Source organism: Diadema antillarum, unplaced genomic scaffold (genome assembly GCF_040938485.1).
Source record: "Diadema antillarum isolate AM-2024a unplaced genomic scaffold, OU_Dant_1.0 seq00001373_RagTag, whole genome shotgun sequence".
Classification (NCBI taxonomy): Eukaryota; Metazoa; Echinodermata; class Echinoidea; order Diadematoida; family Diadematidae; genus Diadema; species Diadema antillarum.
The window spans coordinates 1,223,803-1,239,549 of record NW_027272134.1 but is presented as its reverse complement, the minus strand read 5'-3'; the positions used below and the strand labels follow the sequence as shown (position 1 = coordinate 1,239,549).

At 37.4% G+C, this 15,747-nt stretch overlaps 3 protein-coding genes across 3 annotated transcripts in view; 1 reads left to right on the top strand and 2 right to left on the bottom strand.

Moving 5' to 3' along the window:
- Window positions 1-15,747, bottom strand: part of LOC139708801 (DNA repair and recombination protein RAD54B-like) — a 291,148-nt gene that overhangs the window by 160,024 nt on the left and 115,377 nt on the right. The window lies entirely within an intron of this gene.
- On the top strand, window positions 3,048-9,461 carry LOC139708785 (uncharacterized). Its single transcript, XM_071620734.1, has 6 exons — window positions 3,048-3,051; window positions 4,111-5,918; window positions 6,314-6,484; window positions 7,197-7,400; window positions 7,779-7,911; window positions 9,175-9,461. Exons 1-6 carry the CDS (start codon window positions 3,048-3,050, stop codon window positions 9,459-9,461), a joined length of 2,607 nt encoding a protein of 868 aa, XP_071476835.1.
- On the bottom strand, window positions 12,506-15,352 carry LOC139708779 (uncharacterized). Its single transcript, XM_071620729.1, has 2 exons — window positions 15,233-15,352; window positions 12,506-14,920 (listed from the first exon to the last, which is right to left on the bottom strand). Exons 1-2 carry the CDS (start codon window positions 15,318-15,320, stop codon window positions 13,917-13,919), a joined length of 1,092 nt encoding a protein of 363 aa, XP_071476830.1. The 5' UTR covers window positions 15,321-15,352; the 3' UTR covers window positions 12,506-13,916.

The following is a 15,747-nucleotide window of genomic DNA, read 5'->3' as shown; positions in this document are numbered from 1 at the left end:
CAGTCATATACCCTTTAAGACTTCTTAATTGTTTCATGAATACATTGTCTTGCCATGTCTCTTCAATAACGCTGAAAATTGAAAACACACCTGCTTCGGCACATCACGACCCTTCAAGGGGAGAGTGTCTATTAATATAGTATGCTCAATGTTCAGACTTGGCTCAATCTGGAGTGTCATAAGCCATTAGCGCGTTAAAACAAAATTACCCTCATCAGAAAAAAAAAGACAGTTTAAATTTTGCACTAATATCACACAAACACACACACACGTTACACGCTGACAGTATATCTGACAGTATACAATGTATATCTGGCTGACAGTATATCTGGCAAAAATAAAAGAAGAAGAATTTGACAATCATTTAAAGGTACATTGTAAGTTTATTTGTAGTGCTGAGTCTAAGACATGCAAGAATTTTAGTCAGATCATTCATGACTTCTGTGGAAGGGAAGCAGTATTTGTGCTGACAAAGCATGCTACATGATAATATGATTATGAAAGATGCAAAATCGAATTCATCGTACCACTAACAAAGACACAATGAAATTCCTCATTATAGCTGTCATATTTGGTCACACAAAATGACATATTACTGATTCTACTAATATTCTTCTATGTTGATGGCATCAGAGTCATGACAGTCTTCATATTAACTTTATTTTCATTACCATCATTTAAAGGTAGAACTTTATCATTGTAAACATTATACCAATAACACCATTGGAATTAAAATCATGTGCTGTTCTCTTTACATCATAAATATCAAAACTGGGCTTTTTGGGAGATTTGTTTTTGACAAAAGTTATCAGACTGAGATTGTTTTTTCTCTTTAATTGTATATAAAAAGATCAAACCAAGAAAACATTCATACAGACAGATACATGCCCTTCAATGTCTGCTGATTGCAGATTAAAGGTCCGGTTTACCTTTGAGAGCAGTGCTTTAAAAAATGTTCAAGATATCACTTTTGATGCATATCTGTAGGTCAGTTGTATCACAAAACATCCTACCATATAAAATTTTTGCAATAAAGTCTAAAATATAAGGAGATATCACTATTTTTTCTCATAAAACCGTAACTGTAGATGGTTTATAGTCTGGAAACAATTTTATCATATCTATTGTTCACATTTTGTATATCTACCAATACTTAACATTGATTATACTGGTTCAATTTTTTACATTGGTCATTTCTATCCCTAACTCACATTTTAGAAATATTTCAACCCGTTGAGGATGGACTGATTTTGCTACAACAAGCATTTCCCATAGACACCTGCCCGAGTATACTGAGGACTCGTCCTTAACGGGTTAGAGCACTAATGCTGGGGTTTTGTTTCATCTGCAAATGGTAAATCATGCCTTTGAATATAATGTTTCATTGAATAGTAGCTAGTGGTTATTGGTAATGAAGTTATCCTGCAAAATGTTTTCTGGGCCTAATCACACAGAAATAAAGTCAAAATATATGTATAACACTGAACTAATTTGTTTCTTGAAATTGTCACATTTTGATACACTCAATAACAGCACAAAAATGGTGAAGTTGTTATGGAATTGCAAATATATGGCAATTTCAAAACATGAATGACAACTGTAGTGCTGCTATATAGTAATGAACATTTAGATATACGTATAGCAACACCTTTTCTACAGGATATACATCCAGTGCGGTGTTATCAAATATATTTTTGACACAATAACCACATGGTAGACATGGCAGTCATGGTGCAGTTAAAGACCGATATTACATTTCTTTTTCGATGCATAAATCATGATGATAGCACAATTCAGGAATTGGAACCGACAGCATACACGCGTAGTTTGTTTCTGGACACTTTTTCATACTCAATGAAAACATTTGAAAGGTGCTGGTACTGAACGTCTGTGTAAGGGGGGGGGGGGGGAGGGGGAGGGTATTACTGTAAAAGTGAAAATTATTCCGGTGTTGACATTTTTGCACATTTCCTGCAGCTGAAACTAGCGCAAAAATAAATGCACACAAATATTATTGTTTACCATATGTTCCAGTAGTTGATGCCTCCATTCTGCGGAATTAAACACACAAAAAAAACTCATCTTACCCGGCCAAGCGTGAAAAATTAGCCATGCAAAAATATCCCCTTTTACAGTATGTTCAGTTTGTAGGAAGGGTGGGAGATGGAAAGTGGTCATTTGCTTTGATTTGAATCTGTTTCTGTTCTTCTTGAGAGCTTTCTTTGTATGATATCATGGTATTTGAAAATGTCAGCTTCCTTAACCCGTTGAGGACGGTTTGATTTTTCTACAAAATGCATTTCCCATAGACGCTTGCCCGAGTATACTTGGGACTCGTCCTCAACGGGTTAAAGATCATCCCAACATCACAGGTATTCAACGAAAATAGTGGGCATCTGTATTCATACCTTCGCTTCTCAGAGATGAGCTGGAAAAAAAAAATAAGGTGCAGAAGTGATGACTAATGGAGCTTGAAAGTGTTCAATGACCCCTCTCTGCAAACTGATCTGAGACTGGATAGGTGGAGGGAGGCATACTAACTCTGACAGGGTGATGGAAGATATGGCCAATAAGAACAAAATCTCCCAAACCCCTGGATGTGCACATCAATCAAGTCAAACTGGATCTGATCCCATCTGTGAGGATTTGTGTTCCCTCCTTGACAGATTACCAGCACACTCTCCATCAATCACATCAAACCAAGGAGCTTCAAACACATGGAGATACAACGCCGGAGCAGGAAAAAATGCACAGCATGCCAGCGGATTAGTGCGCGAGGAGAAAGTAAAGATATTTCACTGATAACACGGTCCCCTTGGTCCCCTGGGTCCCATTTCCCCTTCCTTTATCCGAGAGGTATGATGCCGCTCGGTGCTGTAGTGTTTGCTCACTCGACCGTGTTAGCATGATGTGGGCTGGGGAGCTGTAGCATGTCGATGCTTGCGCAGTGTGTAGGGGTATCCCATGCGCATGCGCATTTATGTTCAATCGACTCTGCTGGCTTTTCTCTTCGTTCTCCAAAAAAAATCACGAAAATCGGACAAAAAATGGGTGAGTTATGATGTTATCATGTGTTTTTATGAATATCTAATTAGCTAAGTTATGATTATGATAAGTAAAATTCCGCAAATATCCACATGATGCGCAATATATGAATTTGAAGATCGAAGTCTCGTCTTTACAAACGCTTTCATCTGCACTGCGGCCAGCAGCGGCCAACTTCAGGAAAGCCGAGTTTCGAATGCTTGTTGGCCGAGATTTTCAGCTTTTTTTTCCACTCTTGTGTTTCGTATTCCTCGAGTTATGGAAAATTATCCGTAGGTCATACATTTTTTTCATGTTTTATGTTGTTGCAATTGAAAATAATCGTTGAAGAAGTGATATTTGTGAGTCATTTTGGTGTGATGTTTACGTAGCGTCTATTTAAAAGTAGCTTTTTTTATCACTCAAAGTCTTATATATGGGACTGTACAAAAGTGTCACTGAGATGACATCGGTAGTTGAATCCTCCAGCCTGCCTATGTGGCGCATGGTCTGGAATTTACATGTTCATAGCTTCCATTCAGAACATTAAAAACAAAGTACAAGCAGGCGTACTGTAGTCCGACAAGGTTCTCGATCTTAATCTTCTTGTGGATGTACAAATGACTGCATGTTTACCCGAATCGACGCTCTAACTTTGTAAATTTAATGGCTATCCCGTGCGCTGATCCCATGCATAATTTCAGTCAATATCCTGTGAGCTACATCATGTTTCACTTGAACCAGTATTTTGTTGCTTGTTTTGCTTTAGATTATTGAAAAATAATTGAATAGTGACCAAAGTGTAAATGTGAAATTTTATATGTTCATTTCATTCAGTTATTTTTCTTATTATATTAGGTTTACTTTATCATGTGAATTTATAAAATACTATTAAACAACATGACACATAAAAGATTTTTTTAAAACAAATATATGTGATTTTGTTGTGTACATTATATTCAGCTTCATAGAGCTTTAGAAAACTGATGTGATTAAGTATCACCGAATTATTATAGAATTATTTTTTTAAAATTATTATTACTGTTATTATTATCGTTGTTGTTATTGTTATTATTGTTTTTTTAGACGACAAGGACAGACACAAGGAAAAACTTCAGGACATCTGTAGATTGTGTGGTAGCGATGGTATCACATTGCCAAATAAGCGACACCAAGCAAAGTCAACATGGTCTGCTGTTATCAAAAGGGCTCTTGACATCGATGTTTCTCTCGACATTGATGATATTCATCCTCCTTCGGTTTGTGGGCTTTGCTCGAAGAAGTTATCGAGATGGCGTGAGAAGCAACGAAAGAGGCAAACTGCAAGTATCAGCATTGTTGTTCCTGATTTTGAGCCTCATGCACCGGACTGCAAATATTGTGTTTCGCATGAAGAGGAAGATGGTGGCATTCTAGATGCAGTGATGAATGCGCAGGATGTGCTCCAAGGAAAGATGGTGTTCAATCAGAGAGAGGGGAAGGTGATCATTGTCGAGTTGGATGATGAAGGCATGTCGGAGAAATGCTGCATCATTAATTGTGACGGAAGTTGGAGGGTTCGCCACTATGGCAAGGTAATAGATCCGGGAATTGACATTCTCAAAGATTTTCCGCCCAATTTGTCTCCATCGCAGATTCTAGAGTTTTTAGAAGCAATCATGAAGTCACATGTCTGCCCAGGCAATGAAGACTTTGGTGATATTAGCCCAGAAGATGTTATGAACCGTCCTGTATACCATCATCCGAGTAAATATGACTCTCTGAATGTGTCATTGAGACACAACAGTTGCCCCATCCTCAAAGGTGATGTTGGACGGTGCGGTACCTGTACCATCTACAGGACGGATCTTGGCATTCTTCGCAAAAGGTTAAAGAAGGAGAAAGAAACAGCGAGTACGTCAAGCTTCAAGCCACATGCTCACTTGTCAAAAACGGAGATGCGTAATCGCTTGGAAAAAATGAGTAAGGAAAGGAAGGCCATGGGGGAGAACTTAGTGCGGCTACGCAAGTCCTTGCACAAGATGATCCGAAAGGAAGGGGAAATCATCGATAAGAAAGTGAGCAAGTCATTCAAGGATATTTTTCAAGCCCACAATGCCGACTTCCCAGAAGGGTCACCTGCAAAGCTTCTGTGGGAGGAACAACAGAAGTTTTTCACAAAGCCACCCCGCCAGATGCGTTGGCATCCTTCAATTCTCCGCCTCTGCATTGCAATTCACTCCAAAAGCCCTGCTGCATATGACCTTCTTCGGTCTTCCGGGTATCTCCACCTTCCCCATAAAAACACACTCTTCAACTACACACACTGCTTTGACATCAACCCTGGATACTCTTCAGACTTCCTTTCCAAGATTGCGAAGGACATAAACATTGAGTCTCTGCCACCCCATCAGAAAAATGTATCGGTCGTCTTTGATGAAATGAAGGTGAAATCAGGCCTTGTCTACACGTCAAGAGGTAAACTGGTCGGATTTACAGACCTTGGAGACATTAACAATGAACTTTTGAAGTATCGAAAAGAGGCAGAAGACAACACTACGCAGAACATTGCAACACATGCACTTACCATCATGATCCGAGGGATCTTTCATAATCTTCACACTCCAGTTGGTTTTTTTCCATGTGATGCCATGACAGCCGATCAGTTGTACCACATTATCTGGGAGGGGGTGGAGCGACTGCATTTTGCAGGATTCCATGTTCGTGCATTTGTGTCAGATGGGGCCACCACAAACAGGAAATTCTACAAATTGTGCAGTTCAGAGCACTTCACAATAAACCCCTTCAACCCTGACCACAAGATATATTTTATCTCTGATGTCCCTCACCTGATCAAAACAACAAGAAACAACTTCGAAAACTCTGGCAGCCATAACAACACCAGAAATATGATGGTAAATAGTTTTGGAATTATCGAATTGATTCATCCTCTAAGTACAAAATAGTAATGATGCTGTGTCAGTAGAAAAGTTATTCAGATTATCACGTACACGTAGGTAATGTCTCTAAAGTACTTCTTGGTCTTACATTTCTTACTTTTGATATTCATGTAGATTTAAGAATTCTTGTATATCATATATATATGTTTGTTTTTTTTTCATATATATATGTTTGTTTGTTTTTTATAAAAAAAAAATGTTTCAGACTTCAATTCACCAAGTAGCCTCTTATTAGTCCTTAATTATAGTGCTAAATCATTTCCTTTGACAATTTCTGTTAGTGTAGCATTATGTTTCTTGTGTAAGATCATTTGATGGTAATTCTAAATATTACTTGTTATTCTCTGTAGCTTAGAGGTGCTCCAATTTCCTGGAGACATATCCTTGATGTCAACGCTTGGGACACTGGGCACATCAATCCAGATGGTACAGCACAAGGACTGCGAATGCTCAACAAAATCACCGCAGAACATCTTAACCTGACTCCTTCATCACGCATGCGAGTTTCCCTTGCTGCACAGGTAAGAATATTATGTAATTGCTGTAAACATCATATAGCAGCAAAGCAAGGTTGTCACTACATCCATTAACCCACAGAGGAGACACTTTTGCAGTTTCTCTTAAAGGGGAAGTCCACCCCAGCAAAAAGTTGATTTGAATAAAAAAATAAAAAAATAAAAAAAGCATAATGCTGAAAATCTCATCAAAATTGGATTTCAAGTAAAAAAGCTGATTGATTTATACCCGTGCAAAGCCATGTACCTCTATGGGTTAATAGCAAAATTCAGAAATGTCAAGGAGTTTCAAACAAGCTCCTTGTTAATGTGGATTAGTTTTCTCTTGAAGCATTTAAAAATATGTGTACTTATAATAACTTAAATTGTGCATGTAATCTAATTTCATTGATTTCTGTGTTTTTGTCCTATTTATGTGAAATCATAGCTTTATTTTGAGTGCTTTTTTATTTTTCCAAAGTATTCAATTATAGAACATGCATTTATGTTCAAACAGTAGTCGTCTGTTTTAAGCTCCTTGGTTCAGATAATCTACAATTAAGCTCCTTGGTTCAAATAATCTACCATTAATAGTACATGTAAGACTCTTATCTTTAGATAATCGATATCAAAACACATACACCTGCACACATACACCCCACACCAATTGTTTCACACAGGGTCTGTAGAAATAGTGGAATGTTCATGAATGTATCTGAACTTTTTTTTCTATTTACAGGTTCTCAGCACATCTATGGCTAGTGCTCTGAAGATGCAACAACAGCAAAGCAGTAAACCATTGGAGACATCCAGCACCATCACATTCATAGAATATTTCAACCAGTTCTTTGACTGCATGAATGTGTCGAACATCTCCCAGCACATCAAATCCCGAAATCCAGCTCTTGCCCCTTACAAATCTGTGGATGACTGGAGATTGTTGGTATGTTCAAGGAGCTTAAAACAGTTTTAAGCTCTGTGGTATGTTGTGATGTACTTGTAGATGAACAATGAAGAAGTTAAAATTGGGAGATTTAGACACATTTGTTGTTAACCCTTCAAGACAAAAGGGAGTCTGGTATACATGTGCAAGTACACATTTTAATTGACCTCAGCAGATGAAACTAGACCTCAGTGTTCCATTAGGCCAACATTAAGCTACAAGAAAAATTTCTGCTGCACCCCCCCCCCCTTTTTTAAATAAGGGGGAAAGGCTTTTGCATAAATTATTATTTTTTTTTTTAATATGAGTATTATCAAGGAGCTTCAGACTGTGTTAATTCCTAATAATCTGATTTCCTTCTAATTTATTTCCTTTTAGTGGCTAGAGGAAGACTTCCTTGGCTTACTGGATGAGTGGGAGTCTGAAGGCATGCTTGTCCCCGGTCTTAAGGCAGCTGATCGCCAGAAGCTGTGTCTCAGTAAAGCAACTCTTGATGGCCTGAGATTAACAGGTGATTATAACGTACAGTAAACCTCGGATAAGTCGACGTCGAGTGAGTCGAAAATCACTTAACTCGAAGCAAAATAAGAAGTCCCGATTTTTCCCTATGTGTTTTCTCTAAGAAATATTTGGATAAGCCGAAGTACGAGAGTCGAATTTCGGCTGTGTCGAAGTAAAACATTCAGTCCCTTTTGTACATAATACACGTAGTTTACATCACTTGAGCCGAAGAAGATTTGTCTGGCATTCTCATTACATTTAGAGAACAAAAAAATCGGCATGTCGAAGAACCCCGTCCCTGGCCCGCTGCAGGTAAGCATGCACCGCTCTGCACGCATGTCGAATACATACACATGTATACATGTATACACACAGCACATCGATCCATATACTTTATCCATACACACAGCACATCCATACTTTATCCATGTCAAGCCAGAACTCCTTGGTCAACCAATCGCTGCTTTAATATTTTAGTGACAGGCCAAGTGGGCGGAGCTTGTTTGTGCGTGCCCGACTGGCTGTAGGTTTTGTTCAATGGAGGTGGGATGGGCCTGGGAGAGTGTTTGTCTCAGGGTAGGTTGACAGAGATGGCTACCTATATTGCACCATAGACATAGCACATGCACATTGCCACATTAGCGCAGACATTCTCAGAACTACTTTTAACTACTAGTATTGATACAAATTCCATGTTCAATTTAGAACAAAATAAGAACATTATCTTCAAGAACAGACAAATTTGAATGCAAACACACACACGCACGCACACACACACACACACACACACACATGCATGCAAATGTACTATAATACATGTACGTTCTAAACATGATTTCCTATTTCTTGTTTATTCCTTATTTCATAAAAAAATGAAAAGAAAAGGAAAAAGTATGGATAAGAGACATTGCATTTTTCTAATGTTAGGTGCAATAAAGAACTCACATGTTTTGTTTTATTCCCATTTCTTCTCTACCTGCACTTAATATTCGCGTGGTTATTTAAATTCTGGAGATTTTTCATGGTTTGTATATTGATTTGTATTATCTTTCATGCATGAACCAAGGAACTTAAAAAAGAAGCTCATTGCATGAACTTATCAAGATATTTTGTACTTTGTGTTTTTTTTTTTTTTTTTTTACAGGTTTATTACTCTTAGTCAATACAACATCCATGATCATATGCTCTTTCTTCCCTTTTATTTTGCCATAAACATTTCTTTCAGAGTGTTTTCACATTTTTTTTTTGTGTGTGTGTCTTGTTAATACCACAGTGCGCTCATTTGTTCAACTTGCCAAGGAGCTTCTCTTGGAGGATGGTGTGGAGTTTGTTCTTTCAGAAAAATTCAGCCAAGATCCTTTGGAAGAGTACTTCAGTCGTCAGCGAGGAGTTGGAGGACGGTTTGACAACCCTGATGTTCATCAGTTTGGCTCAAACATTCTGCCACTGCATGTAGCAGGTTCAAGCATTGCAGTCTCAGCAAAAGCTAATGTGAAGTCACAAAAACGAAAAACTGCTGTGGATTCTACTCCTTTGCAGAGTAGAAAGAGAAAGCGATGAATGTTTGCAATCTTGACATTTGCCTGTGATTCTCATTTGTTTTCACGACATGTGAAATAACGTTTTGATTTATTTCTTGAATAAGAAGCCAGATTTACACGAGCACATGGCATGCACAATAATCAGCAATAAGCATGTTAAGTCTAAGATTTGAACTCCTCTAACCTGTTTTTGGTTGGTTTGCTTAATGAAGTCTTATTCCTTTGACTAAACAAATGTTGGAGAAAAAAACTGATAATACTTCAACTGATGTTTCTATGGAGTATGCAGCAGTAATTATTTTTCAACAAATGATATTATACGAGTAACTCCACGCCTCGATCCATTTCTTGGGATCACAGAAATCTATTCAATTTAAAGAGAAGATTTGACTTTTTCTGTACGAGGAAATGACACATCGTACATAATGTCTATTGCATTGACTTACATGCAGACCTATTGGACTTGATTTGAAGGTCACCTTGTGCAACGTTTACTGTATTTCACGAGTGAAATTAGTCAATTGTAAATGGAAGCGTGCATCTCTTTTGTATATTCTAAGAGTTCTTTAAATTTTCCATTTTATTTGAAAGTCAGTGTGAAATCGGAACAAAAGTGCAATTCAATACAATGGGCAAAAAAATTGAGCTCGGTTATTGACCTTTCTGATGCATTTCTTTTGAAAGGATGATTAACCCTACTTTAACTAGGCTTTTTTGAAATCAGCTTTTAAATTGTTAAATTGCCCCCCTTCAGATCTTGGTCATATCTCTGATGTGAAATTTTGCTGATTTGCACATAGGTTGAGGTTATTAGACCACATTTTCAGTCTTCAGAATGTCCATTCCTGTCATCACGTCGAGTATGCTATAGACTTCTATTTGCACGCTCCTCATGGAAACAGAATTGAACTATCACTGTAGTCATTTGCTTTATGATAAACCTACATTGAACATGCGAAGTTTCAAATCATAATAGTTTATTAGATGATAATGATCAACAGTCAAACATACATGTACCTCAGCTTCGAGACCGAAACTGTGCAGCTTCAGGTAGGAGGCTACTGTAACCAAGGAGCTTTGTTTGAAGGTCCTTACTGTCACCTTATTGCTCCTTAGTCCTATACCTAGCACCCTGCCCCGCTAGCTCCGGCTAACTAGAGACCCATTGCACCGCTGTTAGTGCTGAATAAACAGCTACAACTGCTGCACTGAATGTGCAATGTTCATGTACTTACAGTTCATTTATGAGGCCAATATCACTGGATCTATGCCCCTTCACAGAATTCAAAGATGTTGAAATCCCTATCCTGAATGTTCTCACTTCATATTTTACTATATTGACTTAGATGAAATGGATGAAAATTGACTCGTGTGTATGATCACCAAGCTAAGCTCCTTGGTCCCTCATGTACAGATTTGTGTAAGTTCTCCACGCAAGAAACCTAACAAAACTGTACACAATACATTGCAGTCTGAATGCAAGTAAACATGGGCGGGGCGGGGCCACCACTTGCTCTCAAGTATTTTATTTTTTAAATAACTTTCTCATACTGTATACAGCTGTATTTATTTGTTTTCAACTTTTATTAGTGTTGTTTTAAAGGTAATCGTCAGTAACGCTTTTTCGATCAACAACAAATCTATAATTTTTATTTTTACTCCAAGAAAATAATTCTTTATGAATTCTGACTAACAACAGAAATTGCATTGGATTTGTAGGTGAAAGCTCTTTTTTTTTTTTGGGTTTGTTTTGTTTGTTTTAAATTTGGGGCTTGATATGCACTTGTTAAATGTTGCATGACTCTCGAATTGCATATCTGGGTATACGGTCATGAAATATCGCGTTGCATGCTATTAAAGTAACAAATTTATCACCAAAAAAAATTGACTTGTGCTGCTTTTCATCATGATTGAGGAGGTGTTACAGGGATCTAGAGTTGTAAAATAATCATACACTGTATCACATTTCATATGAATATTAGTATGGTCAAGGAGCTTCTGAATCTCCTTGGTATGGTTTTATGTGAGAAGAACTAATGTTAAAGAGGTGGGAGGGGGAGAGATAGAGAATATAAGAGAAAGAGCAAAAGAGAGTCAGTGATAGAGCTAGAAAGGCAGAAGAGAGAGAGGAAGAGAGAGAGAGGTACAGGGAGAGAGAAAGAAAGAAAGAGGGGAGATATACAGGAGAAGATAGAGATTTCCTACTTTCTTTGGATTTATGTTCATGCACTGGTCAGGAGAAAAGCATTTGAAAAAATGAAAATTACAATTCACATAGACAAACATATGTTTAGTAGATGTGTCAATGGGGTGTTTCGAAACATTTTTTTTTTTTTTTTTGCTAAAAAAAAAAGGTGTTTTAAGACATGTTTTAAAACATGTGTCAAAACACGCTATGTTTTTTCGCCGACCCTGATTACTTGTTACTTTTTGTTGGGAAAGAAAATGCTAATTTTTCTCTTTTAATTTCATGTCCTGTCATTTTGATACTTTTTCTCTAGCCCTCATTCCCTCCTCTTCCTTTCTTTCTCTCTCTCTCTCTCTTTCTCTCCATTATTCAGGCTCCTTGTCGAGAGCAAATAAAGGTCGTGATATGCTATGCATTTGTATATTTCATAATTGATTTCATATCATAAATAACAACTTGAATGTTGCTTCTTGCTCTGTCAATGTAACTTTCATACCAAAAAAAAAAAAAAATCATGATCAATATAAACACTGTACAGTCCTGACATCACCATGTGCACATTTTATTTATTTTTTCCAGATGAACAGGAATGGTGCAAAATTTGCTGATAAAGATGCATTTACTTTGTCTTCGAATTATATCAGCTTACACATTCATGTCACTGTCTATTTAGCTACCTGTGTGATAATTGCAAATCGTGTCTGAAGGAGGTTTAAGAATTTTTTTTTTCAAGTATTTTTTTTTTTAAGTACAGTGGACTCCCGTTATAACGAAGTCCTCGGGACCGGCAGTTTTCTTTCGTTATTATCGGAATTTCATTATAACCGAAAATAAACAATAGAAATACATGCAGTGGATGACATTGCAGCCCAAATTTTTACTTCGTTATGACCGGAATATTATAACCGTGTTCGTTATAACGGGAGTGCACTGTATTATCTATGGCAATTTTCACTTGCAAAATGAAAATGTATCTTGTCAACATTTAGTACATACTGGCAAGGTCTAGCAATACAACTGCAAAGCTGTTACTTGAGACCTGCATTGTGACTGGACAAGCTGTCAAATATATCTTTGTTACATCTAAAATTGATGCATCTTTATCAGAGCTGTTATCATCATTATCATCATTATTTTAGTGGTCATATTCTGTTTCGTTTGTAGATAATTTATATAACATTGTAAGCTATAACACTATTTCATTTCATTTCATTTCATTTTATTGTTTCTGCATGGTACAACATAATCAACTCTGATCACTTTCAGATGTAAACACATGATTTATAATAATTTATGGCTGATTTTGCACATGACAGGTAATCAAATCATAGTGATAAAGAACGAACACATAATGATAACAAACAAAAAAGTCAAGGTACCATACAGGAGGATCCCCAGTAAGCCGAACTTGATATTGGGGCCTCATACAAAGATAAATAAATTAAGAGTTTTTACAACAAGACAACCTAATTTTACACAACAAAAACAGTTACACAACAAAACATACACGGACAGGAACGCAGGTGATGCTAAGAAAGAAAAACAAAGAAGAAGGGGGCAGCGATTATGAAAGATGGTGAGAAAGAACAGGAGAGAGAGAAATAGAGAGACTCCTCGTTCACTGTACAATAACACACTATGCAAATACAACATTATTGCAGGTGCATTCACCCTGTTGCCAGGTAACTGCTGGGTGGTATCAGCGTACGGACCAAGCCAGATCGGGGATATCTCATGTGCACATGGGTACAAACGACCCTTCATTTTTCTCCGTTGGTTAGGCACTTAACTCAATTCAAAGCGATATAATGCAGCAGCTTGCCCAACATAGCAATTTATGAAACTCGTATTCTAGCAAAGAATGGACCTGTAGATGAAGTGACCAGAATGGTTAATCAATGAACACTTAGGGATCTATTTCATTGTGCTAGCTGTTTTTAATGTATACATTAACAAACTTCTTTTCTGTTAATATGTGTATTGCCAAATACAAAGCTTGCTGAAGGATGGATGTACAATGTTACAACGTACAATACTGACAGGCACCATTAATAAAGATTCCATGAATAATCACAGCATTACAGCATTTAGCTTCATCAGTTGTTATACATGGACAATTGCTCTCCTCTCCATCTGTTCTTAATTTTAGGAATGAATGTTGACCAAAGTTGTACTTCAAACTGTATAACTGAAAAATTTTTTGTTTTTTTGACATCAATGATCCCAGATTATACTACCGGTAGAAATTAAGGACAATGTTGCTGATTGTCACAAATGATTCGCTCATTACTTCTGAAGAGTTTTCCTTAAACTCTTTTCTCCTTTGCGTGCTATTTTCTTACTCCTTTTTTTCTTTGCTTGTTCCTCTTTGCGTAGATTTAGAAACACTCGTACAAAGGCATTAACCCTGATCTTTACCCAGTATCTTACAACAGTAAGCAGCAATGTTTGTGCTTCACTTTCAGTCAAATCTTCAATGAGGGAGGTCCAACAATGTAGAACATGTTCACTTTGCAGTAAAGCTTTGGTCAACAAGCCTCCAAGGTCAGGAGATTGAGCAAGATTCATATTAAGTGTTCTTTTTGTTTGAATTTCCATGGCCCGGAACAGCATGTAAACATTGTCCTTAACACGGAAAAGCCCCCCTCTATTAACAAGATTCGTCCAAGTACATGTGTACTCAAGAAATGTATCTGCAACAATGTCTTCATCTGAACCCCTCCAAGATTGTAAAGTCCTGTAGAATTTGGAGTTTGTCTTGGTGTATCTTTTACTTAATGCGAAAGGGATGTAGCCAGCCACATATCTCAAGACATTTTCATCATGCTCTGTGAGATTTGCTGAGTCATCAGTCTGGATTTCATCGGGCTGAATGAGTCTCCGGTGTGTGATGATGTGAAGAAGTTGGCGCAGTATATACTGAAGTGAAAGATGTGAAGTTTGGGGTGAGGATGTTATGTTGCTCTGAAGAAGAAGTGTCTGCCAGGTATGTTGTAGAGATGTCTGCGTTCGAAGGCGGTGAAAGGCACTGCAAATTTTCTCGTTGGCTGCTGGTCCAACAGGAAATGCATCACCAGCACATGCACAAGTATGTACGCTCTCAACAAGTCCAAGGGCTGATTTCCTGCTCTCATCGGTCGGGGACTTTAACAAAAGTTCACAAACTCTAATGACTTCTCGGCCTGTAGGGTAGTTTTTTAAATGATCATCCTTTTGTGCCCTTTCAAGTGCTTCCTTATAGATGTCGTACCCTGCTTCCATGACACTCTTAACGACCTTGGAGCCGTGCACTAGAAAAGAAAAAGGACAACAGGCTTTAAAAATTTTCTTCATTAAGAAATGTACATATATAGTTTACGTTGTTGATGAAAGAGAAATTAGATTGAAATGGGGGAAAAAAAGAATGAAACCTCATATACATGTACTTTTAAATTCACCAACTAAATTTGTGAAGTACCAGTCATTTCTATTTTTTCCTCAATTTTTTTTTCAATGTTACATTTAAGAACTACATGTATGCCTTTTGATTTTAAAATTCATCAAATTGCTCTTCCTTAAATGACCAGAATTGGACCCAATTTTGGGTATACACTTGTACTTACATGGAATCACCTTCTGTTGTTGCTTAGGCAGTTTCGGTTGTTGATCAGACGAAGATCCTGGTTCATGCTGTTCATATGATTGTTCCATATGGTCATCTGAAGATGAGGATTAAAGAAGAGGTAATCAGCTTGATTCCTATTGGACCTATTAATATTTTGATACATGCAAATAAAACATACAAGCACAAAGCAGCAAGTATAACTATAGAGAAAAGGAAAGAGAATTTTTGTCATTTTATTAATTTTTCTCAAGAGCCCTCCGTCAGCTCCTAAACAAAATCAGGCTGAGGGTGCAAAGCCACTTCGACATACTATTACTAGTAGTCAAATACACTACTAGTACGCTGTAGGTAGATCATTATTGACAATAAAAATTATGGGATTTTCATTTTAAGACTTGTTCATGCCATGTACTGTAGCAATGATTCTGCAATGACATACTCGGATATCAAATTTTCCCTGAATACAAGCCCGACACCAACCCCCCCCCCCCATCATATTTCTTGTTAGCAGCA